At 40.0% G+C, this 26,460-nt stretch overlaps 1 protein-coding gene across 1 annotated transcript in view; it reads left to right on the top strand.

Annotated features, from left to right (window-relative positions):
* Window positions 1–26,046, top strand: part of RERG (RAS like estrogen regulated growth inhibitor) — a 90,929-nt gene extending 64,883 nt beyond the window's left edge. The window contains exons 3-5 of the mRNA XM_063153784.1: window positions 6,356–6,412; window positions 20,963–21,036; window positions 21,652–26,046. Coding sequence (XP_063009854.1) covers window positions 6,356–6,412; window positions 20,963–21,036; window positions 21,652–22,059 — 539 coding nt within the window. The 3' untranslated portion in view covers window positions 22,060–26,046. The remainder of the gene's footprint in view (window positions 1–6,355; window positions 6,413–20,962; window positions 21,037–21,651) is intronic.
* The last annotated feature ends 414 nt before the right edge of the window (window positions 26,047–26,460 follow it).

The raw sequence follows: 26,460 nt of genomic DNA on the forward strand, positions 1-26,460 counted from the left end.
ACCATTCAACACACCAGTCTGATAACTTATCTTTCACATGAGTGCAATAAACACTCATGTGAAATAAACAACCTTAATCTGAAATTATATGTTATGGAATGGAGTAATGTAATGTAAATTAAGCCTCCTGCTTGAGTTCCATATGCAGCAACCTTTGTAAAAAAATACCTTGAACACTGAAAGCAGTGGGGAGAACACTACAACAAAAATCCTCCTGTTCAGTGAGGATGGGATGAGTGACTACTAATCAATAAAAAAGTCAGGAACTATCCAGAGGAGAATACAAAGATGCTCAGTCTCCTATGAAGACCGCTGAGATCAATATGTAAATACACTGTGCCATGGACTTCCAGAATTTCAGACAAACTCCCTGGAACAGGTTATTTTTCCCCAGGCTCTTTCCACTCAGTTCCTAAAACTGCATATTTCCCACAGCAGCAAAATGCAATTACGTCCGAGATGGATGGAAATTGCCACTAACAGAAGAAATACTCCCCAAAACCTTGTAGCAGAAATTGAAAAGCGACAGTAGCATGAAATACACTGATATTTACTCAGGCTGGAACATGAATGACCTGATGGAGACTGCAAAAAAGCAGAGCTGAGCAGGAGTGTGCTCTTTGTCTCTTCCACAGTAGGATACTCTCTCCAAACAACTCATGAAAAGAAGGTCAATTATTGACATCTAATTGGACAACCTGCTGAATTATTATCTGAAACAGCCTTTGGAGTTCTGCTGCATCACATTCTGCATGTAAAATATTATTCACTGTAAAGATAAATCCAATCTGCAGTGCTTAATATTGTACATTTGAAAGCTTATTAGTGGCTTTGAAATACTTGAATGTGGAATGGTGGTTTCAACCATGATCAAGTGGGAATTGAGATATTCGAGACAGGTATTCCGGTCCTTTTATATTCCACCAGAACAAAAAGACATTTGAGCCACTCCTGCTGCTTGAATCCACAGAACTGAAGTCTTTTCCATCACCACTGAAGAAAAAAGGCTTGCATTACACAGTGAAACCTCCTGAAAGGCAAAGGCAGCGCATTTCATCCCACAGCTGTTCAATCCTGGCTGTATTTGCTATAGCACTGTATATATACACCTGCATATACACACACACTGTTGCACATAAATTGCTATGTGGTATATATAAGAACATATACATTTGGTATTTATGTTTAATTGATCTTTAGATATTAAAGTATACATACTTTTGAACTTACATTGGCAGTCACTGGAGGACCTCCCTGTGCTGTTAAAGAAAAAAATATCATAAACAGGAATTTTTCTGAACAGTTCACTGCTTGAGACAGTGACTTAAAAATGCCTAAAACAAGCAGAGTTTTAAACAGCAAGGCAGTGTAGAACAAAATATTTTTATGCTTCATTGAATTCTCCATTATTTTTCTCACTGATCTTGCTTTGCTCCATTACATTTACTGTAGGAAAACTCCAGTTTACTGCAGCAGGTCCCAACATCAGAGGTGGCCATGGTGAGCAAACCAGGGGAGGAGGCAGAGAGGTGCTGCTGTTGGTGTCTCACCCAGCCCTCACATCCCCACATCACAGAGATCCCATCAGAGCTGACTCAAACTCAGGCCCACGGATGCAGAGCAAGGCAATGAGTGCATGCTGACATCCATCCCTGATGCATCAGAAAAGGACTCTGCGTTATAAGTTCACACTTTCCCCCACACACAGACACCCCCAGACGACCTGCACTTCCAGAAGCAAATTAAATCCTCACGGTTTTGCCTTTGAAACAAACCATTATTTCCTGAAGGTGGACAGAAAACTGTTTAAGGAGGCAGAACATCATCTACCAGAATCCAGAGCACTGCCATCCTGCAGGAACTCACCCCATCTTCCAGGGGGGCTGAAATTCCAATACCCAAAGGGCCTCTGAGAAGGTGAATGGGGGATGAGCTCTCTAAAAAAAAATATATATTTTAAGAAACAGTGAAATACTTCATTTCTGAAAGTGCCTTTTGATCACTCTAACCTTTGGTTTTAACCACTCTGGTGCCTCCTGCCAAGTGTGGTTTACTGATGACACATCATCATGGCACCAGGAATGGACTTGTTGATAAGTTAAATAATGGGACTACTTTCAGACCGTTTTTATAGCTGAAAATTCTCATGGCATAAAAGAGTAATCATACATTTATTTCACTGTGGAAAACTGTTATTTTTCTTAGAATAACTTTGAACTCTGTAACTTTTTGGGAAGAGGGTTGTTTTTCAAATAAAACCCTCCCTCCTTTCTTCCCCAGAAAACTCAGCTTGTATTAGCTGGAATGATACCAAATCCACAGAGATATGTGTTCAGACAGATTGTAAATTTAGCTAGAGCATTTATATGTTACTAAATCCAAACAAAGATCTAAAGCAAGATGCAAAATATCACACACACACAAAAAAAGTCCCAAAATATATGGAATGGGATTTTTAAAGCTGAGCAAGGGACTTAGCCGCACAAGTTTGAAAGAAATTGATTAATTATGTGGTTGATAACCTTGGTTTATATGCCATGTTAAATCCTGGTATAACTTCATTGTTTTCAGTGGAGCTGCACTGCAAATGCATTTGACAGATTGTCATGATTCTTCTCCAAGAATAACTTCTAAGGCAGAAGTTTTAAACATGAGTGAATGAAAGTCCTGTGCCAAGTCCTACCCTAATTTATGCCCTGTATAAAACAGCTGAGTTGGAAGTGAGGGTGTCAGGGAAGGCAGGAGGAGACATGAGTCTGTTCTTCCTTTGCTGGGACGTTACATCAGCTCCCCTTGGTGATGGCCATGTCTCCAAACAGCACAGCAGGAACCCACAAGGCAGCCTGTGGGAGATTCTTTCCTTCCCAGCCTGCAAGTTCTTGTGTTTCACAAGCTCTAAGTGTTCAGGGAAGAGCCTGGAGTGGTGGAGAGCCATGAAGTTCACTCCTGTTAACTACTGCATCAATCTGAGCCTGGGCTGCTTCAAAACGAATTTGAGGATGAGCAGTGGAAATGGACATTTTAATATGAATATTGGAATTAGTCACTTAATTTAATCAGAAAATAATGTGTGTCAGAAAGTCTCGGTCTCAGTGTTATTTTGAATCAAAACCCAGCATTTGGATTGGTTTTCTTTAGTCTGTTGGGTTATTTTTGGCTCATTATTAGCATTAGAGTAAAACCGACTGGTCAGACAGTACACACACCTTTGCTCAGGTGAGAGGGAAGTAATGCCCATCTCAACTCATCTTTTATGCAACATTACTAAAGACACGGGGAGGATTTTATTATTTTGCCCAAAGCATCATTTAAGCCAGCAGCAGCAATCTGACGGCTCCAGCTCCAAGCCTAGTGAATTGCTGATATCCTCACTCCTGATTCTTCTGCTGGCAGAGCTATTTTACAGCAAAGTGATGTAATCTGGCAGGACGTGAGCTCAACACAAACAGCCTGGCTCCAGCAATACCCCTGCTCCAGGGGATCATTGCTGGGGCAGGAGGCACCAGCCAGCAAGTTGGACTCCAACTCACAGCCCAAGCACTTGGATGCCTTTCCCAGCTCTTCCCTCACTGTCTATTTTCAGCCAAATCAGGCAGCAAAGCCCCATACATTGCTTTAATACCCCACTGGATGGCAGAGGCCCATCTGCTGAGCACCCCTAATGAGGCAAAAGTGAAGATATTTCCCATCCAACATGGTCTGAAATACTTATAAACAGAGCAGGCTCTGGATCAAGAGCCTCTCACGCTCCCCATCTGTGAAATGCAGCTAGCTGCTAATCTTCAGCCTCATAAAAATGTGTGGAAGGGAAAAGCTTCATAGGATGTGCTGTGACCACTGCCATGACAGAGAGCAGCAGCATTCTGAAGGAATTTGACTGGGTCAGAAGCAGGGAGGCTGAGCAGAGCCAGCTTGGAGGAGCAGCAGCCCTACACAGCCCCAAGGTGCCCCAAAACAGACACAGGGCACATGGTTCTGGAACTGGGGTTGTGATAATGGGGTGTTTTCTTCCCTTCACTGGGCCCAGAGAAAAGGAAAATACTTATAAAAATATTTCATTGGCAGCAGTGCCCAGCAAGCAGCTCACTGTGCTTTCTGTGCTCCCCTCTGAGGTCTGCCAGCAGAGAGGCTGATTGCCATCTGACCCTGCATGGCAGCCACCTCCCACGCCTCTTTCTTTAGCTCTGCACCCTCCTAAACATGTCATTATTTATGTATCTGCATGTGCTGGAGATAAATACAGCCTAGCTCTCCCTCCTCAGCAGAGCTTACACCTGTGATCTCTGATTCGTCACCTCTGCAGCGCTGCACGCCTGCACCATTTCATCCTTTGTAATCACGGTGGGTTGTGTACTCTGGGGTTGTTATGCAACCTGCATTTCTCCTCCTAGGCTCATCTGAGCACCTCCAGCCCAGTTCTGCTTCTTATAGTTTGTCACCTTTTAATCTCTTATATTTGGGCACCTCCAAAACCAGCTCTTTTTCTTCTTTCCCTTCAGAGCTCTCTCTGTGATCTTAGTCATGCTTGACAAACTTCCAATCCCCTCCATCATTTCTACTGCCCTCTGCAGCAATTTCCATTTACAAGTACAAGGTTATAATAAATAGGGGGACCATGTTTAAGTATAAAAACAGTTGGACAGGTTCTTCTACCTTTACTCTTTCTTCATTAGCTTCTCCAGGTCCAGGCTCAGGCTCAGGCTCTGCCACACAGGTAGCTCATCACTGCTTCTCCTTCAGAGTATGGCTGTGGAAACATGTTTAAAATCTTTAATTTTTTAAAATAAATTTTAAAATCTGTTTGATTTTTTTAAATCTGTTTTAAGTAATTTTAAATCTGTTTAATTTTTTAAAATCTGTCCTTGACAAAGAAGCTAGTAAGAGAGAATCTATTACTAGCAATTAGAGAAGAATCATGACCAAACTTTCAAAGCAACAAGGTGCTTGAACTATTCCAGCTATGATAATAAGTACATTAAAAAAAATTCCTGGTGCAACATTACCATGGATGGGAAATCAGCTGCAAAGAGGTCATCTTGTTTTTGTTTTCTTATGGAATTCAGGTTGAGAACCATGACTTGAAAAGTTACTTTGACTAAGAATTGACACATCTACTCTGAGGATCAAGGGCAGCATTTCAGCAAAGCCTAAGCAAAAAAAAAATCAAAATAAGATTTCCTAAGGAAAATAGAAACTTAAAATAACACCAACTTTAAATTGCTTCTTGTGTGGTGATCTCATTTCCTAAGGATCAGCTTCTTATTACCCCTCCAAGTACAAGGAGGTATATTAATCTTCTTAAAGCTAATACTCTGATTGTCTGATTAAGCAAATCTTCATTCATCAGATTTATTCTGCAGACTCTTGCCTTATCCTACTGTTGGGCATAGAAGTCTAGGATGGAAGGCATTCTCCTGGTTTCAGTTTTGAAAAGGATCACAACTGGGTTTTACTGTCCACCTGCAACCAAAAGATGGAACAATCATATGGTTTTGATTACAAGGAAGAGTTTTCCTGCAGCTGTAATTGCAGCACTCTTAGCTTGTGCAGTGATATCTCTGCTTCATTTGCAGAAAGGATTGTGGATGGTTTGCAGGGGTACATGATTCATTTGCATCACTAGAAATTTAAAGCACTCCTTGGTTCTAAATTCAAGAGTAACCAAAGTCTATATAAGTTATTTTTAAAGGGTTTAGAGGGATAGAAAAACTTAAATGCAAGAATATAAGTAGCAAGATCTTATCCTATAAGAAGAAGATCCTATCCGTTAAGAACTACCTGTCTGGTGCTCCAAAATTTAAACTTGTTTTTCTATTTCTGCAAATTGATTAATAGGATGTGCTGACCATTGGTTTGAAATATTTAATGTTTTCTTCAAGTAGCAAAATGTGGGAACTAAACTGTTACAAGGAAGGCATGCCAAAATAGAGAAGGAAGCTATTTAGCCAGTTATTTCTGCCTTACAAGGTTTACCATCCAAAGGCAAGTTTTCAAGAATAAAGTTATTTTGATCAACCCCTCATTTTGAAGTGTCAAAGCTGCTTCTAAAACCACCAACATTTTCCCCACTGGTTATAGGATACCTAAAGCATCCAAAGCAGTGGCTTTAATGTTGCAAAAAGTTTTTTGGTTTGTTTGTTTTGGGCTGTTCTGTTGCTGCTATCCAAAAGCGTGAAATGGGCCACAAACAGCGAAAAGTTTTCAAGTGCCCCAATAAGGAACCCTGACTCCTGCTGACATCTCAGGGGACCTGCTACCTGTCCACTCACATGGAAAACTTTGCTGGGAAAGCTATAAAACAATCTGTTGAGTTGATGTCTTGCCCTTCTGACCCGAAATCTCTGTGTCCCTGCAGCTCTCGTGGTGCGGTTCCTGACCAAGCGGTTCATCTGGGAGTACGACCCAACGCTGGGTAGGTGGCTGTGCTCTTAGAAGGCTAATTTATTATTTTATTGTACTATAATATATAAAATAATACTATACTTAACTAAAGAATACTAAAAGAACACTTACAGAAGGCTAAAAAGATAATAATGAAAACTCATGACTCCTTCAAGAGTCCCAACACCGCTTGGCACTGATTGGCCATTGAGTCAAAACAATTCACATGAAACCAGTGAAACAATCACCTGTTGGTAAACAAAGTCCAAACACATTCCTAAGCAGCAAAACACAGGAGAAGCAATAAGATAATGATTGTTTTCCTTTTTCTCTGAGGCTTCTCAGCTTCCCAGGAGAGAAATCCTGGGCAAAGGGGTTTTTCAGAAAATGTGATGGTGACAGCTGTGTCCTGGAATGGCATGGCTAAAGCAATGGAATCACAGAGCTAAAATTCCAAGCCTCCGTCAGCCTCTAAATCTGCTGCAAAAAAGCTTCTCTATGGTCATTTTATGCTGGAACAAATTGTTGGCTAAAATGGCAGAATAGAGAAGCAGCAGCACCAGACAAAGGCTGAGTTAGTGTATGAGACACATTTCTGTTCACTCAAAAATCCAGGGGAATTCTGCCATTGAAACAAATTGCTTCAGCATTAAACTTTTCCAATCATTTAGTGTGATAACAGTTTTCTCCTTTTGAATAACCCAAATGGCTTCTGCTTGAGAATAAGATATTAGGATACAGATCTGTATTCTGGGAGAGAGAGCTTAAAAATTTGTGGCCAAAAAAAGGCTTTTACAGTCAGTCTGCCTAGACTCAGGTAACTTTTTTGCTCTTTTTCAAACATATATTGTGTCTTAATTTTTGGATGACCAGATAGGGACATCCACATGTCCCTTCCACTGCTCCCACTTAGCTCTGTGTGATCAGGCATTTTCATGAAGCTGGCTCAGATACTTCAAAAAACCCGTCAAAAAGTTGCCCTGAATCAGAGGCTTTGCTTAAAATTTGTGTCAAGGTCAATTTACCTAGTATTTCTTAACCTATCATATATTTAAATGCTCTGCAAATCCAGGCCAAGAAGTGCAAGACAAGGCATTCACTTCTTAAAAGTTGCCTTCAATACCTCAGGACTAAGTAATTCACACACAAAGTAAAGGGCTGGAAAGTTCTCTTTTCTCCAATAATATCTTCCTCTCTCCTTTCTAACATTTCCTTGCAGGTTCCAACACAGATCATACAGTTAAACATCATTTTCTTTATTAATGTTCTTTCCTTAACAGGTTTCATTAAGGAAATAGAAAATGCCATAAAATTGCACAGCAGAAATGAAGTTTAATATATTCTATTACAGAACACAGGTAGCCCTTTGTAAAAAGCAAGCATCCAGGATTTTTGTTTGGCAAAATGGAGAGATAACAGATTTCAAATGGAGAGATAACAGATATCAAAACTCCCATCTTGGGAAAATAAATCTCAGCACAACCTGAACTCAAATACATTATTTTATCTGCTACTATCAACGCAGTCCTCAGTGAATTATGTGTCACCCGCCTTGTGCTGCACAGTGGAATGTTCAATAGGATGTTCCTTTGGCATTATTAGTGTTAGTACTTCACATTTCTGTCACCAGTACATCATTCTAAAATCTTGACAAGAGGTGTATAAAGCCTTCTCTATCAGTGTAGTTCAAGTTCATCAATTTCTTACAGGGCCACTGCATGCAGAATCATCCTTTTTGCCTTGTTTAAGCACACAAATGAAGTTATTAGCAAGTTACAAGGTTTATCTTTTTTTTGCCCCATTATGAGGGCCCCATGCCCTTTATGCTGTACAAGGCTTGACATTTGTTTCTGTTTTACAAATGAATACAATTGCAAATTACTGTGCCCCTCAGGAATCTAATTGTCTTCTCTTTGCAGCAAGGAAAGCTTTCGTGCAGGCAGCAATAAACTAAAAAATTAAATCTCTTCTGACTTACTGAATTCTACATCACCATTCAGTCTAGAGAATAATAGCTTAAATTATGTATTACAGTCATTGTGATGCTCAGCTCTCTAGGTTGCTCTGAGGAAAAGATTTGAGAAATTCAAAAACTAATAAACTATTGTCAAGGAGTTATTCCTTAATCACAGTAATCTTTGGTGGAAGCTGCTCACCAGGAGATTGTTTTGTAAAGTATTATTTTTCTCAAACTACGGATCACAAAGGGATTCAAAAAGGGTTCTGAACTGTTAGAGATGACAAATAATCTGGAAATTGTAACCACTATTTAGGCCTTCAGAGATCAATGAGAAAGAAACCGTACCTTGAAAAGCTTTGAAAACCAGTGCCTGAAAAAATGCATTTCTGTCTTTTAGCATTGTCATCCTGCAGTGATTTGGTGTCCACTTACCTGCAAACATCTGAATTCACTGAGAAGTTCCAGCAGAATAAATTCATTTCTTCGCAGCAGTCATGGGCTGGCAGCTCTGTGGAAAGAGGGATATCATGCTCAATCAGTATAAAAAATTAAAGTTGTGTCAGTGAGGGTAATTTCCTCTGCAGGGAGAAATAAGCAGCTTTGTCAAGTTATTCCAACAGGAGAGGAGTAAAACAGATGCAAACCATCCAGCTACTAAGCAATGGGAGGTTTTGCCAAAAATCACTGGGGCTGAGACAAGAACATCAAATTTCCAGTTTATTTCTTATGTCAAGCTTTCAACCACCCATTAGCCCTCTGATGCAAGCAATCTCCAGATAATTCCTATTTTTAGGAAAGCTTTCACCAAGCTGTTCAAGGCCTGATGGAAAATCAACATTAACCTAAAGTAAGCATCATAGTAAAAAAAAACTCCAAACTATTCCTCTTTTTATTCAAGGGTGGCACATTTTAACTGGAAGGGAAAAAACACACCTTATAAATATTCCTTACTCTTCTAACCTGCCAGAAGAAAATGAAGGGCCATATTTTTAGCAGCACCTGGACAGAGTGCTGTACACCACCAGGAGCCAAATTACCAACCACAAAATAACATTTTCTGGCAGGAGGAACATCACTGAGCCCTGCAAGCTTTAGGAAACAGAGCTGCTGCTGAAGTCAGGGCTCTGCAGCTGTGCCACTTCTGTGCAGATGTTGGATCTGTGCAAGCACTGCATCTTCACCAAAAGTACATCTCACTCTGCTTTGTATTTAACTGTTCTCAGCCAAAGGGCAGCAACCTCAGCAAAGGTCATTTTCTGGGGAGTGTTAAGCACCAGCTTTGACTTGTCCAATATTTCTGTTTAAATGGCAACTCGTTGTCACCACCTTGGCACGGAGATGTTGTTTGCTTTTCCAAGAGGTGCTAAATTCATCGAGGTAAATTCCTGCCTGGCATTATCAAGGTGAATGGGTTTCCACATCCATCTTCATTTAGAGAAAATTGCTGCTATCTCACATTTTCAACAGAATTAGGTGAAAGAGCTCTATGTAGGAATAGGCTGGAATAGCACATTTTAAAAAATACATGCAGTTGTTTTCTAAAATATTAAATTCATGAATAATTCAGCATCAAACTAGTCTTCTTCAGCTAGTTAAATATGCACTGAGAAAGGGGATTGTGTTCCCACATGGATTTCACCAAAATTCATTCATGTTTACATGTTTTTAAATAGAACAAAACTTGAAAAACATATAAACAAGCTCAGTGTGATGTTAGAAAGCTTCAAAATGCTTGGCCTGGGTAGGACCAGTCTCTCTCTTGTCATGAATGTGGGAATCTCATGGAATTCACTGACCCCAGGGCTTGACCCCATAATTGTCAGGGATTTCAGCAGGGAATAGCTGTTCTCCCCATCCCAGTAAATTGCAATAACAATTTTTGAGTCTGCATCTCAGCAATTCCCCCCAGGAGCTACTGGCAGTGCCCAGAATTTATGGTAAGCTTCTCCTGAGCTCTAAAAATGAGATATTGTGGTTCACTTTGAAATTTAATTGATTTTAAAATTGGAGATGCTGAATCAGAGTAATCAAGGAATCTGCTAAATTAATTTTCCTGGGAGGCAAAAAAGGAGGAGAAAGCCCAAAGAGCCATCACAGCAGAAGACAGATGGAGGCCCTGCAGAGAACTTCATGGACAGCAGCAAACTTCCTGCCTCCATAAGCCACGGCATGCAGGGAGAATCTCCTGGATGAAATGAAGGAAGAAAATTCATCATTGCTATGGCTGAGCACTTTTAAAAATAATTTTGCAGCATTTCTCTGTGAGCACATTTGTTGCTCCACCAAAACCTGAATGATTTGCTTTACTAGAAACAGAACTGGGGTATCCAAGAACTGGAAGGGAAAAAATTCAAAGGAAAACCCCAAAAAACCCCAAAAGAGGAGTGTGTGATGATCTGTGTTTTGTCATTTGTTTTGGATTAGCATTTTTATATATAATTGGGAGAATCAGGAGGTCCCTGAGGCTCAAGGACTGAAATATCAGGTTTTGCTATACAGGACAAAGCCCCAAGCAAATAAAACCCCAGGTAAATGCAGGAGACAGGCTCCTCAGTTCTTTTCTTGTTTTTGTAACTGATTTGTTCTCTGCAGTCTCTGCCTCTGTGTCTCACCTACAAAATCCTTCATTTTACAGAAGGATTGCAAATCCTTAGAGTAACTGATACTCAAATTCAGGACACTCACCAAAGGCACAGAGAAACACCAAGCAAAGCCTGGATTTGACACAAAAATCTACTTCTATCAGCAAACAAGGAGATGAAATTTTTGCTGACCTTTCTAAAAGTGTCTTGGCTTTCTCACACTGCCCCTAGATGTCTTTCTCCTGCTATTCACACATTTCATAGGATTTTGGCAATCCTCTGAAAACTCTCTGTTAGCAGATGATCAGTAGAACAGGACTGTGCATGAAGGCAAAGAAAGACAGAAAGCAAAGGAGTTTATTTAATTTGAAAGGGATAGAGAGAAGACTCTTCGCTACTTTAAAGTAGAGGTAACTATAAGAAATAGGGGTTTTAAGAAAAATAATTTTGTCAGGACTAGTAGATTAATAGTGACATTTTTGAAGAGTATTTCTTGTGACTATGTCACACTTTCTTTACAGGTTTTTGTTCACTCTTTTTTCTCCCCTGGCAGAATGAAAAGCTTGAACAGTGTTTCTATAAAGTCCTATCTAATGTAACATGCAGACAGCCCCTAAGAGACCCTCAAACATGGGTAAGATGTGTAGGCATCAGGAAAGCAAAAAAAATAGGAGACAAAGTAGTAAAAATTGCTTGAAGGAAGGAGACAGAAACCTCTCTTAGAGCCCTGAATTCTCCCAGAGCAGAAAACTAAACCTCCTACAGAGCAGCTCAAGACTTGCAAATTACACCACTGTGGCAAGAGCAGCAGAAATTACTTTGTGAAGGTATTTACACTAGCAAGGAGGCTTTTCCCACTGGAAAACTTCTTACAAGGATGATTATTTTTACATTGGAAGGGCAGTTTTGCTTGCATCTATAGCTGGGGGGTTCTGTTAGCAAAGCAGATTCAGGAATCACAAGGAAATGGTGGAGGTCCCATACAGGATATAAATAATATGGCAAAACTAGCAAATAATGCTGGCCTGAGTTTGTTTTCTGCACTGGATAAATACAGGTCTGTATGAACAACACAAACAGCAGAGAAAAGTAGGAATATATCAGGAATATATCCAAACTGGCTTTCATCAAAATGATTGAGAGCCAGGAACAATTTAGCTGGGGGATCAAGACCTCACTAAAGAGTAGAAGTATAGTTATTTAGTATAATTTTTAATATATGTCTTATTTTAAATAAACATAAATATAAACAGTATATTTCATATAAACATGAATAAATAATATTATTATAATTTATTATATATTTCTAAGATATAATAAAATAAACTTCTACAATATAATATTATAAATTGTAATTATAATATTATAATTATATGTGGTGATACAAGATTATATAATTATAATATAGTATATAAATAGTTATACATTATTTAGTATAATTAATTATATGTTTATTATTTTTAAAAAATAAAAATATAAATAATATACCTAATATAAATAAAAATCACTACAATTTATTATATATTTATAATATTATAAATTATAATTACAATTATGTACTCTTACATAATTATAATATTGTAATATAGAAATAATTATATATGATTTAGGATAAGTCATTATATATTATAATATATCCTAGCAAGAGAAGATAAAAGAACTATCTTTCTGGGACAACTTTGTGTCCCTGAAGCCATGATAAAGAGCTCAGGTCCAAATAGAGCTCTCCAGGATTGCCTTTGCTGTCTGGTTTATTCAGCTAACACACTGTCTGGACAGCTGGAATGCCATGTGAACACAAACTCCTGATCCCTGGGCTTGCCATCCCTGCTGCAGATCCCAAGTTAGAGAAACATTATCTTTGTGCACTGTGGGTTTTTCAGTTCTCTTGACTGGTGGCTTACTCAGCAAATTTGCCCCAACCCTCCTGAAGGTTTAACTGCCTGTCTCCAACACAGAAACCCTGCAGCAGCACAGCTGAGGGAGAAACTGCCCAGACAGCAAACAGAGCCTTGAACAGAGCAGCCCTGAGTAAAAGAGGGGTTTATAAATCATTGACTGATGCCCCTGCAGCCCTGGGTGGAAAGGTTGACAGCCCTGGAAGGATTGTCAGTCTCTCCTCTTCCAGCTGCCCCACAGGACAGTGCAGTCTGCAACAGCTCATGATGGAAAATTTGAAAAAAAATTGAAAAAACCCAATTTTTTTACAGTGAGCAGAAGGGCGGAGAGTTCTGCCACCACCTTGCAGAACTTTTCTTTCTGCACATTTCATGCAAACACCCATGCTGACAACTCCAGCTTGTCCCAGCACAGGCTGGCAGTGACACATGTGGTCCTGTGGGGTGTAATGGTAACCAACATTTGGGGCTGGGAGGAAGGACTGCCAGCCTGTGCCTCAGGGACTGCCATGACAAATGTGTAGGCACTTCATAAATCACTGGGAAACAGCCTTGTTCTCAAGCCAGACTCCAGCTATTCACATCCTGGGTTTTTATTGACAAAATTACTCATTCCTTCTGCCTCGGTGCTTAAGGGATTCAGCCCTCAGCAGTCTAGGTTTTGCCTTCCTAGGCATCTTCCTGTGATCATATTTTTCCTACATCAAAACAGCAGAAACATTATTTAACTTGATGTACATTTAATATGCTGTATCATTTTTACTGTGCTCTTCAGCAGGAGGAATTGATACTGAATGTATTATAGCAATGAGCCATGCAAGAATTCCCAGTTTCTCTGAGGTGTTTCTAAGGAAAGGGGCTCATATGGCCTAAAGCACCTTAAAACACCAACTCTGGCTTCTAAAATTCTCAACAAAGCCTTGAAATGATGAAATTGTAATTGAGAGCAGCAACAGAGGATTCTTACAATGACATGGGAAGCAGTTATCTGAAAATGTGGTTTGTTTTCTTTCATATGAGTCTCAAGATGAAGATATTCCTGATGCCAGTAATAAAAACACTGCTTTTTTACAGTAGCTCAACAGACTGCAAAAGTCAGGAGTGGCAGTGCCTGTTCTTGCTATAGCTACAGCTGCAAAATATTTCTCCCCTACATTTGTGCTCATCATATTCTGAGATGTTTCCCAGATGGGCAGAATTTTCCAGCGCTTGCCTCTGCATCCCCAGGAGAGAAGGCTTTTTGTTTTACTTATTTTGGGTGTGAGAAAATTCTCACTGGTTAGTTTTCATTTATATTGTCAGAAATAAGGTGAAACTCAGCTTCACCAACAAAGACTTCTTGCTGCAATCAGACAAAAAGGCATTAAATTTATCAGGCTTAAATTTGTCAGGGTTGTATTTCCTACCAAGAACCAACATCCCTTCCAAGCATTGGCAAGAAAATTAAATGAAAACCAAAAATCCAACAGACCAAAACAACCAACAACTGTTTAAATCTTTGAGCTTACTCCCTACTTGTTAGCACTGCTCTGGCTTTATTGGTTTGGTTTTAGCATGCCTTGAGTAACTCATTTCCAGGTTCTGCCCACATTTTCTTTGCCTTTCCCAGTAAAATTTGAATGAGGACAGAACCTATAGGAAAGGAAAAGTAGCACCACTTCCCAAAAGAAACCCATTCTTCCCATGCAGCAGAAAAATCTTATTTGCATGCAGCAGGAGAGAACAAAACAAATACATTTTTAATTTTTTTAGAGTCCTCTTCAAGAAAACTATTGTACAATTTTTGTCTGAAGGCCAAAATATTATTTATTGAAAATATCAACACATCAAGAAAAAATGTTTTTATCTAGACTAGGTTTATATTACCCATGTGTTCTACCTAAAAAGAGGAAATTCTAGAGATGCAACAAATCCTCTCATACTAAGATGAAAACTTTATAGTCAATGTAAACACTAGCCATCTACTACCTTCCCACTTAATAATAGGATAATGTGATAAAAACCAAAGTGCTGACTAAGCAGCAGCCTGATCAAGCCTCATTCCTCCTGGATTTGTTCTCCATGTTCCCCACTACAGTAGCTGGTTTTTGGTGCATGTGTGCTTGTGCTCCATGGAGCATCCTTTACCCCCATAAATGAGTATTATTTATGATCTATATTATATTATATGAAAGAATACTATACTAAAACTACACTAAAGAATAGAGGAAGGATACAGACAGAAGGCTTAACAAGATACTAATGAAAAACTCGGGACTCCTTTCAGAGTCCCAACACAGCCTGACTGTGATTGGTCATTAAATAACAACAATTCACATGTTGGGTAAACAATCTCCAACCACTTGCCAAAGCAGCAAAACACAAGAGAAGCAATCAGATAATTATTGCTTTCATTTTTCTATGAGGCTTCCCGGCTTCCCAGGAGAAGAAATCCTGGTGAAGGGATTTTTCAGAAAATATGACAGTGACAGAGTGTTCAACCTCCTGGAGCTTTTCCTTCCCTATTTCCTGACTCTTGGGGCTACACATGCACAGTACAACATTGAAGAGTCCATATCCAATTATCAGTCACAATGTTTCCTTTCAAAAACATTATTTTTACTAGTTTTTCTCCTTTTACATATGATAAAAACAATGCAATGGCCATTCATGGCATCTTGTTTGATGGTATTATTAACAAATAACCCACCTTTTCTCTTTGGAGGGGTCTGTGATATTAATGAATAGAGAGACATGAGGTTATGCTGCATTAGCATTAGAAATATGTGCTAAATACACAAGGAACTGTGTTATACTCTGGTACTGTGTTTTTACTTACTGTAAAACCACTGCTGGTGGCAAAATAAAAACCCTCCTGCAAGGTAAACAACAGAGGGAACACGTAACAGCCAGAGGCAAGCAAGAAAAATAAATTCCACTGTGCTTTGAGAAAACCTGGGGTTGAGGAAGGAAAAAGGCAGGAGAGGCTTTCAGGAAGATACGCTCAATTTGCAGAGGCTTCCTAAAATGTGAAAAGTTCCTGAAGCAGCAGAGAAATGCAGAGGGGGACAGACCTCACCAAGGCTGGGTAAAGGAAGGGTTGGGAGAACAACACCAGGGTTAATAATAAATTTTGGGGTGTTTTTTTCCCCAATAGTCAAAGTCATGGTTCTCAAATGTGACAGAGAGGTGCCCCTGATGGGTGTCAAAGATTCTAAATGAGTAGTGAGGTACCAACAAAACCACCCCAAACAATAAACAAGAATATTTATTCTGTTAACAGAACTAATTATGGGGAGTTTTAGTCTTTTAGACATTGCTATCCAACAGGACTTTAACCATGATTTTAAAGTTCATGTCTATTAGCTGAGGTTTTTGGTCTGGAAACTCTAATGCAATCATGACACAAAAGGTCTTTCTCCAGATCTCTTGCATTTCTCAGATCCACCTGGCTGAAAACCACCATTAGATCAAAGTTTCTTAAAACAAGGACATATAAAAATGCTTTACTAACCTCTCTTGACAAAAAAAAAAAAAAAAAAACAAAAACAAAACTAAAATTCTGTATGGAAAGAGAGGTCATGTCCCTCTGTACTTAAAAGCAATCAAGAGCCCAGGCTGGCTTAAGATTGGCTGTAAATTATAGTTGCTCCATCTCAGCTGATTTACCCACTCCTAAAACCAAGAAACACCTCCATGCAAATATTATCTTCTAGAGCTGTGACATATCCCAATATATATTGCTGGTTCACTTTTTACATCACTGCAAATTAAACTCAAAATCTAGAAATTAATTTCCACAGTTTTTCCCTACAAACTACAATATTCAGGAACGAATATACTCAGAAAAAGAGGATAGTCCTGGACAAAACAAAGGTTTGAGAGATGGCCAGCCAAGTCTCATAGCCCAAAACTGTGTTTAAAATGTCACAGTAGTGCCAGGATGTGATGTGAACAAGCTGTGACTGAATATTTCATCCATAGACAGTCTGTGGATAATGGGCTTCAAAGTTTTCCCTAAAAAAGTAGGGTTTTTTCCTGTATTTTTTTAAATCATACTGCTCAGAAGAATAGAGATATTTTGTAATACACTCATCAACACCAAGAGCCCCCAGGGAAATTGGTTTTTTCCTTGCAAAATATTTTTCTTACAATTATTCAGCAGCCATCATCATTTGATTAATTCATTAATCAAGGAATTATTGTGGCTCAAACCCAAACCAAGTGCTGCCATTTTCCAACAAGTGTCTCAGGCCTTTTGACAGCTCAAAATTTATTTGAAATAAACTTGAATTTTTCAAGCAATGGAACCATGAGAACCAGGAGTGCACTGCAGGAGCACTGGGGGATTTCAGCTTTATGAGCAGGAATCACTCTGGAATGTGGCTTCAGCCTTCAAAGCCACTCCCATCACACCTTTGAGCCTCTTACTGGGAATATGGAACTGGAAGCACAGCAAGAACAGGTCAGATTTACTTATTTATATTGAAACAGAGCAAATAAATCAATCAATTTCCACAACACTACCAGATTCAAGCAGGCTCAGTCTGCACAGCAGCTCCCAAACTCTGCTCTGACACTGAGTTTGTTGTGAGCAAAGCTCAGCTCTGTGGTGTCTGTTCCATCTCTGGGGGTGTAGCCACACAGCCAGAGGTAGAATAGGCAACGCCTGGTGGAAATGAAAGTCTGAAGTGCAGGAAGTTGCCTAAAATCATCTTGGGAGCTGCTGGGAGAGTGCCACACTTTGCTTTTTCTACTTAACCATGATGATGCAAGCAAAAGACTTTTGCAGCCTGGATTCATCTGAGCAGTTCTGGACTGTCCAGTACTTTTGAGGTGCAGTTTATTCCAGGAGGGAGCTCACACAAGCTGTATCCAGCAGCACCTATTTTATTTCATCAACTCTAATAGGAGTCAAGGGGGAGACGCAGACACCTGTGATGTCAGGGGTTTGTTTCAGTCAGGGGTCCAGCAGTTTTCTCAAGGCCTGTGGTTACTGTCTGGCTGCACGTCTCAAAAGAGAAAAGAAGAGAAAAAAGAAAAAAAGGAAAAAAATTTTTTAAAAAAAGGGAAAAAAGGGGGAAAAGAAAAAAAAAAAGGAGGAAAAAAAAGGGGGAAAAGGGAAAAATAAAGGGAAAAAAGTGGAAAGAAAGGGAAAAAAAGGGGATAAAAAAAAACAGAAAAAAGAAAAAAGGAAAAAAGGAAAAAAGAAAAAAGGGAAAAAATGAAAAAAGGAAAAAAGGAAAAAAAGGACAAAAGGGGAAAAAATGAAGAAAAGGGAAAAAGAGGGGGAAAAGGGGCAAAAGGGGTAAAAATGGGGAAAAATGGAAAAAAGTGGAAAAAAGGGAAAAAAGGAGAGAAAAGGGGGGGGAAAGGGGAAAAAAGAAAAAGGGAAAAAAGAAAAAAGGGGAAAAAGGAAAAAAAGGACAAAAGGGAAAAAAGTGGAAAAAGGGGAAAACAAGAAGAAAAGGGAAAAGGGGGCAAAAATGGGAAAAAGGGGGAAAAGGGGAAAAAGGGGTGGAAAAAGGGGGGGGAAAGGGGGGGAAAAGAAAAGGAAAAAAGAAAAAAAAAAAGAAAAAAAAAAAAGAAAAAAAAAAGGAAAGAAAAAGGCAGTGCCACAAGGAAAATGATACAAATAAATCCCAAAGCAAGGCAATGTTTTTGTGATGTACCATGGTATCAGTGTGAGCAGACTGGAACTCACATCTTCAGGGCCCATAATTTACAAGACAACCAAATTCTTCAGATTTTTCTGCTCCCTTGAAGGAGAAGCCATGTCTGTGATTACACCAAAAATGCTTTCAACGTCCAGCTGTTTTACACTCCTCATTAAAATTCACCCAGCTACCACACATTCCTGAGCACAGGAGCAGACACACATTTAGGAAGATTTATTTACACGAATCTGACCTAAATCTGTGCTACTCATCCAAGATCAAATTCCTTTCCAACAAGAGCAGCCAAAGCAAGTTAAACTTGCAACATAAAGTGCTGCCAGAGTCCTATTTTGAGAAGCTAAGTATCATTTAAGATTCATGCTGCTTTTGCATGGTGAGCAAAAGCCTATTCCTTGAGATTTACTCTCCCTTTACATAGGGAGAATAAATCTCAAGAACTTATTATAAATTTTTATTATACTATTTTAAATAATATTACAATATTATATAATTATATATTTATTATTATATTTCTACAATATACTATATATTATATATGATATAAACATAATGCATTTTATAATATATATTATATATATTTCTATAATATATATATTTCTATAATATATATTATATATATTTCTATAATATATTTATATAATATATATAATATCTTTATATAATATATTATATATTATGTATTATATATTTATTATATTATCATAAATTTCATTGGATGGGCTACCCCCTCCTGCCTCCCGAGGACATTTCACAGATATCCTGCAGTCATGGCTGGGTGAGCATTTTTTCTCAGCTTCTGTGGAAAAATTCTCAGCAGCCACTTGTCAAGCAGGACCAGATGGTTGAAGGCAAATGAGCACTGCAAAGCCTTAGCAAGCAAGGAGCTAAAATCACACCGCTTACTCAGAGAGCCATCTCTCCTGCACAGCATCCTCACCCCAAAGAAACAGAGCACAAGTTCCTAAATAACCTCCAGCTTGGAGTACTACACAGGGAATCCCTAACCAGCACTGAAATAACCCGTTGAAGGTGCAGCTCTAACACCAAAACAGAGTTTCCTGCTCTTTCTGCATTCCCTGAGGGAGTTGCTGAGCCAGGAGGGTGTGAGGAAGGCTCAGATAAGACATTCCACCAAGGGACTCTGACATACCTCACTCTGCTGGGTAGGCATAGCCTCAGGATCACAAAGGGAGACTGCAACACCTTCAACACCCTGGGAAAACCATCCACAAGGAGCATTTACAGCCTTTAAGCAAGCCAGTCTTCATGGCCTGAAACGCTACAGCAAGCTTGCCTGCCATCTGCCCAAGTAAATTGGCCATTTGTCCCTATTGGAGACAGCTGGGCTGTTAAAGCAATTAAGGTGGCACCGGGAGGGAGTGACATTTTTGGTTTGGGAAGAGACTGTTTGCAGCACTGAAATATTCCTGATTGTGAGGAGGTGACATTCTTAAGTAAATAATTAAAACAGGCATTCACAGAACAGGAGCCCTTGCAGAAGTTCAAGTTAAAGAAATGAGTTTCCTTCCTTTGTTCCTATTGAAGAGATTTGCACCAAATGAAAGAATTCTGTCTCCGACAATGCAAAGCACTCACAGTCACTGGCCAGACTTTTACAGCAAGCATATTTGTCTTTTGATATAGGACATCTGTGAGCTAGCAACAGTAATAAATCTGAATGTTAGCACAGGCAGTTTTTCACATTTTAGGTCAAATGCTATCAAATTTAGCTTATCAGCTTATTAAGATAAAACAAGCTGCTTTGTTATTAGTTTTCTGATTAGTTGCTTGCTTCCAAAACCTGGGACAGTAAATAGAGTTGTTGGTTTCTATTTTTCCATAGTGTAAATGCTGAATGCCCACTGGTTATCCTTATAAATGATAAACAGGGAAATCACTGCTTGATCCCTTGCTAGAAGAGGGGAATGTGATGATTTCAGCATGTTTAAAACACACATTCCTAACATACCTAACTGGTCTGTAATTTTTTCACATCATAAGGCCTGAGCTTAGTGGTTGGGTTCCTTGATCTGCTATATATATATAAATCCATCCTGGTTTTGATCAACAAGCTACGCAGTGGCAGTCTGTTGAGCTGGATACCTTGAGAGTTGTGGTATTGTCTTCCAAAGGTAGCAGCCTTTCCTGGGAGCAAGCAGGAAAAATGGGACACAGCTTTGCAGAGCTCTCTGCCACAGCAAACTGTCCTTTTTGCTGTGTGCAGACTGCAGCATCCACCAGGCTTTTGCAGTCTAACCCATGGGAAAGTAAAGGTTGTGTCCTATAGAGAGAGGTAAGTGCTGCTGTTTCAGAAAATAGGACTTGAGTGTGCTCCAGGAGGGCTGGAAGGGCTCCAGCAGAGAAAATTTAGCCAAACTGCACATCACATGTCTGCTCTTGAGCTGGGAGATCTGTGAGGAAGATATAAAAAAAAAGAAAATTACGTTCTTCTAATACGTTTTACAACATGTGTTCTTATTTTAGAGTCGACATACCGTCACCAAGCTACCATTGATGATGAAGTGGTTTCCATGGAGATACTAGACACAGCTGGCCAGGTGCGTGGGTGCCTGTGCTGCTGCTACCCAGTGCCTTGGCTGGGCTGAGTAGCAGGGCAGGGAATTGTGGTGGTGGCAGCAGTGCAGGGGCTGGCAGGTGTGCCCCACTCTGGGGACACAGATTTCCTTGGGGCAGGACCCCTTTCTCCTCCCCCATGCTGAATCCACACTCTTCCAAGCAAGGATCCTGCTTGGAAGAACAAACAAGTCAAGGGGTTTACTCTGGGGGTAAAATTATTTTGCTGTCATGCCTTTTTATTCAGGGCCAGCCCAACAAGAAGGGCTGGCCAGCAGGCAGAAAGTCACCCTTTATTTCTACAGTCAAGTGATGGGGCTTGGCAACTTCAGGCAATGATTCCCACCAGAGTGAAGAGCAGATTTGTCATAGTCAGGTCTCCCTTTTAAAACATAACAGCTGAACATACTGCACAGGTCTAGGCAGGTCGTGGCACTGGGTGGAAGAGATCTCCTATGCCACGTGATTGAAAAAGTGATGTGAGCAAAGTATAAAGCAAAGCAGATGCACACAGCTTTGTAGGGCCAGCGCCTCTCTGAAGACCCGCTGTCTTCTTCATAAATCAAATTCCTGAGGCGTTCTTCTGTCTCTTCCAACAGGAGGATGCCATTCAGAAAGAGGGACACGTGCGATGGGGCGAGGGCTTTGTGCTGGTTTACGACATCACGGACAGAGGCAGCTTCGAGGAAATGCTGCCGCTTAAGAACTTGCTGGACGAGGTCAAAAAGCCCAAAAACGTCACGCTGATCCTGGTGGGCAACAAAGCAGACTTGGATCACTCCAGGCAAGTCAGCACGGAGGAAGGGGAGAAGCTGGCCACGGAACTGGCGTGTGCTTTTTACGAGTGCTCGGCCTGCACGGGAGAGGGGAACATCATGGAGGCCTTCTACGAGCTGTGCCGCGAGGTGCGGCGCCGCAAGATGGTCCAGGGCAAGACCCGGAGGAGAAGCTCCACCACCCACGTCAAGCAGGCCATTAACAAGATGCTGACCAAAATCAGCAGCTAAAAAAGAGCTGTCCTAAGCCAGAGAAGTGTTTTAGACTGTATTAGCTTGGAGTCGGGATGAGACAAGCAGAGTTTAGTGAGAAAGGGTCGAATCTTTGCAATGAAGAAAAAAACCACAAAAAGACAAACGCCGCCACTTTTTGGAGTAACACGGAATCATACTGTTTTCCTGTTTTGAAATGTATTTAGCCACACTGCTTCTGACTAATGTGGGGGGGAAAAAACCAACAAACACCAAATGAACTCCAAATGACTAGACAATTGTGGGGATTGGCAACCAAGAGAGAATCTTCTGCTTCTACATGACTAGCTCCAATCCCCTGCAAGTCAGCAGTGCCTAAACATCACTTCCAGCCAGACAGCTGCTCAGTAGCCTTTGGAGAGTGAGATTCAGCCCTCAGTCCACCAACAACCATCACAACTAGTGTTCTCCAGGACTGAATATGTCTGTGTAGAGGCTGCTGTGTGGAAACAAAGTTCACCTGACACCTTCACCAGCTCTGAGTTGGCTCATTGTATGCTTTCACTCCTTCCTTGTTATTTTTGTCAAATCCATGAGTGTTGATGTTCTTAGCAAGGTATGCAAAAAATATAGGAAAGGTCTATTTCCTAGAGTGTTTAGCCAGCTAGACACACATTTCAAGAGAGCTAAAGTTCAGCTGCTCTTCCAGCTCCTCTGAAACTGCAGAGTTCTCCAAAATAATCATCTAGTCCAGCAGTATTTCACCATTTCCCCCTCAAAGTGCTTGGGGAAATGGGAGTAAAGTTGGGAAATCAAACTGACAAAAAAAATAATTATCATATTACTATTAATGTAGCTATGGGTAGTTTTTAGATTTTTTTTGGTCTTTTTTTTTCAATCCAAGTAGTTCTTCTTAGTCTATTTTATACTGAAGAAGAACCGAATCCTTGGGAAGGCAAGTATTTAAAGTCTAAGCTCAAATGTAAATCAGATCTGAATTGCCTCTACCATATCAAAAGACCATAATTTTCAGCTGTTTAAATTCCCAGATGCTGCTTGGAGCACTCTGGGGCTCAAAGCAGTGCAGGTTTTTTGTGACTTTTATCTGGCACATTGAAGTGGAGATACATTTTATGAGATTTTGGTGCCTGGGATAAAAAGATGTCCAGTGCTTTCCTTCTCCCTCATCATCTCATTTAAGTTTTGCCTCCAGTCTAATTGGTTTCTTAACTGCTAAAAGATGCAAGAACCAAGATTGGAAGCTTTTAATTCAGATTGTGCTGGTCTCCCACCAGTGGTGTAGCATCCCTTTGGGCAGCTCAGACTGTCAACACGTAGAGCCACAGCCAAGGGTTGGGATGACAAATTAGCAGTGTTCTCCTTTGAGGAACAGCCCCCTTGGAGCATTTGCTTACAACTTTATTCTCCACTGCTTTGTACTTCATGTGGTTATTTGTGAGGAAGTGACTCCAAAAGCCTGTCAAATTCAAATTGCCACAGATGTAGGAAAACTGAGTAAATCTACCTGGCTAGCACTTTGTAAAGCTCTAGGTAGCCACGGTTTTGCCATTTTTAGTATTGCGGAATCAACACAAGTGTAAAAGAGCGAGCTAGTGCCTGTTCACAAACCAGAATTCTTTAGCTGAGGGACTGAACTTGCCAGCAATTTAGCTACATGAGGAGCCAGAGTGGGCATTTGCAAGTTGAAGCACTGAGGTTCTGTTATCTTTCAAATCAGTGCTGGTGCACAAAGTAAACAAAATCCTTACCTGCAATCCCATGGCAACGTAGTCACGTCTTTACTTTGGTGTGCTAAGCAATTGGTTCATCCCTCTTAGAAAACCTCAACTGTTCTTTTATCTGAAAATCCTTTCTTGGGGTTCAGGTTGGAGTTGCATTTAAAATACAAAAACGTTATAAATGAATGACAGGAGAAAATAAATAATCGTATTCATACGAGAAGAGTTGAAAGGAAGGAGAGGCTAAGTTATGGCTCTCATACTTTCCAAAAGATTTCCAGCAAATTGTATCTTCTTTAATAACATCTGTGTAGATAAATTATAAAGCCCTGGTGAAAATGAAAATGTTCCACTGTGCAAACATCCCTTGTTACAAAAAGAACCTAAAAAAAAAATAGTAACATTCCTTTACAAGGACTGAATTTGAAAGTTGCCAAACAAGAGAAACACTTGGTCAAAAAGGAGGCTGCCATTTTGTGACCCTTCCTCCAAAACTAACACAAACTACTTTAATTAATTGCTCATTCATTTGTTTCCCTCTAAGCCATTTCTGTTGATATGCATTACACAGCATTAAATGCAACTTGATCTACTGTTGCTCACAATGTTGCAACCTATTACTGGATATGTTGTAAATCTTTCATATTCCCACAATGTGCAAATTGAGCCCAAAATTGCCCAAGCATTGAAAGGGCTGATTGCAGCATGAACCCACAATCAGTAGCCTTTCTGCAGCAGACATCAGCAGATTCAATTCTGTTTCTCCTGCTGCTGTTTATGTGTGTGTATGTGACACTAATATTGAATTTCCCCGCCCTCTGCCATTTCTGCAGAGAGAGAATGGGAAAGAAGATAAAAATGAGGAGGAGAGGTGAAAGGGATACTTGTTACCTTCAACAAGTTGGCTGTCATTTATGAAGTTTTTTAAAATATTTATCTTCAATTGATGAAGAGTTAGTCATGCCCGTGCTGCAAGACCTGGATCAGGACCCAAGACTTCCCTGGAACTCTGAGAATCTTTGACTCTGGGGGTTTGGTGCATCCACAGATGGAAGAGAGGATCAGCCACGGGGTTTGCACCTGGATCCAGACAGGTTGTCCCCAACCTGGGGATAGTTGGATCTGGCAGTTTGCTACAAGGCTAGTTGATTTTTATATATATAATGATCTGTATGCATTTTTACATTAAAAATATGAAAGCTTGTGCTTGTAGATAATATATAAGAAAAAAAAAATAAAAAAGAAAAAAAAAAATATAGTGTTTTCTGTAATGAACTCACATATTGATCTTCCATTAGGTATCTCCAGTGTTCCTTCCAGCTAAGGGGCCAGTTTCAAAAGCTCTGATTTGGTTCTTATTTAATCTTTATCTAAGGAAAACAAACAGTGAATTTTACCAGAATAAGCACTGAAAAATTTGGTTGATTTTACTTGAACTAATTTGGCTGTTAGTCCTGGAATAGAGAAGTCAAAAAGCATCTACAGTGAGGCACAGCTCCAAATGTCCTTGCTAACTATTTCAAGGCTGATGAAAACAGTTACAGGGTAAGTAACTAACCTCAGTGAAACCCACCAAAATCTGTCCTGCCAAATAAATAACACAGACCTTGATCCCAAGCTTCTGAGGTGAAATCCTGGGATAAGAAGTCTCTGGAGATTTATGCTGGTGATTTGGACAGAGGCAACTTTTCACCTGCTGCCAACTCCGCCCCTGTTAAATGATAATTCACTGTTAATCTGAGGAAGATGTACATAATTTGTACTTTATGAAAGGTACATTATATGAATGATAAATAATCAAACAGGGCAGGGGTATTACGCTGTAGCAGAGGAAGCTTCAGCACTGAAAAGGAGAGTTTAATCCATTCTTTTTCCCCCCAAACTTGGGCCAACCAAATGATGAACAGGAGTGGGGATATAAGAATGGTATAAGAATGTCACAACAGGCAGAGCACTGCATAAAACCTGGGTGAAAACTCCCAACACCAGTCACTGTCTGCCTCTGGAGCACTACAAAGCAGCCTTGAGCTTTGTCAAGCCACAGAACATTATTTTGCTCCAGTCAAAATAATGTCTCCTGCACAGTAAGTAGCTGCTGTCATAAAGGCTATGCATAAACAGTCTTGGGGTTCCTTTTATCTTTTTCCTTAATGGCTCAATACATATGCAAATCTTAAGAAGAAAAAGGAAAAGAGGCTTTAATTAACAGAGGCTTCCGGGCATTTTGATGTATCTGCCTTTATGCTCTTAGCAAAATTAAACATATAATGAAAACAGTGTCATCCTAGAGACTCCGGTGTTGTGCATTTTATTTCCTTTACAGATGCCAGGCACTAATTACCCCAGGCTATGAAAATACAAAGCAGCAGCTTGTCCAGTGCTGTGCAAGGTTTCCAGGAGGTGAAAATGGTGTGAGGCCAGCTAATAATGACAATGGTTTCTGCAAGCACCATTGCCCATGGGGAAAGCTGTTAATGCAGCAGGACAGGTGGCAGATTGCTGGGGCAGGACTCTGCTGGCCCTGGTGGGGTTTGCATGGGATGAGAACACACCCCAATGGCCAATTCCTCTCGTTCACCTGAAGGGTTTTACCCATTTTCAGTTTAAATTGACTGGCAGGAAACCCTAAATCCACACAAACCAAATATTTTGAGGGGCGTTTGAACTTTTTGGACTGATCTCTTTCATTTCCACCTTGATT

This window comes from Melospiza melodia, chromosome 4 (genome assembly GCF_035770615.1).
Source record: "Melospiza melodia melodia isolate bMelMel2 chromosome 4, bMelMel2.pri, whole genome shotgun sequence".
NCBI lineage: Eukaryota > Metazoa > Chordata > Aves > Passeriformes > Passerellidae > Melospiza > Melospiza melodia.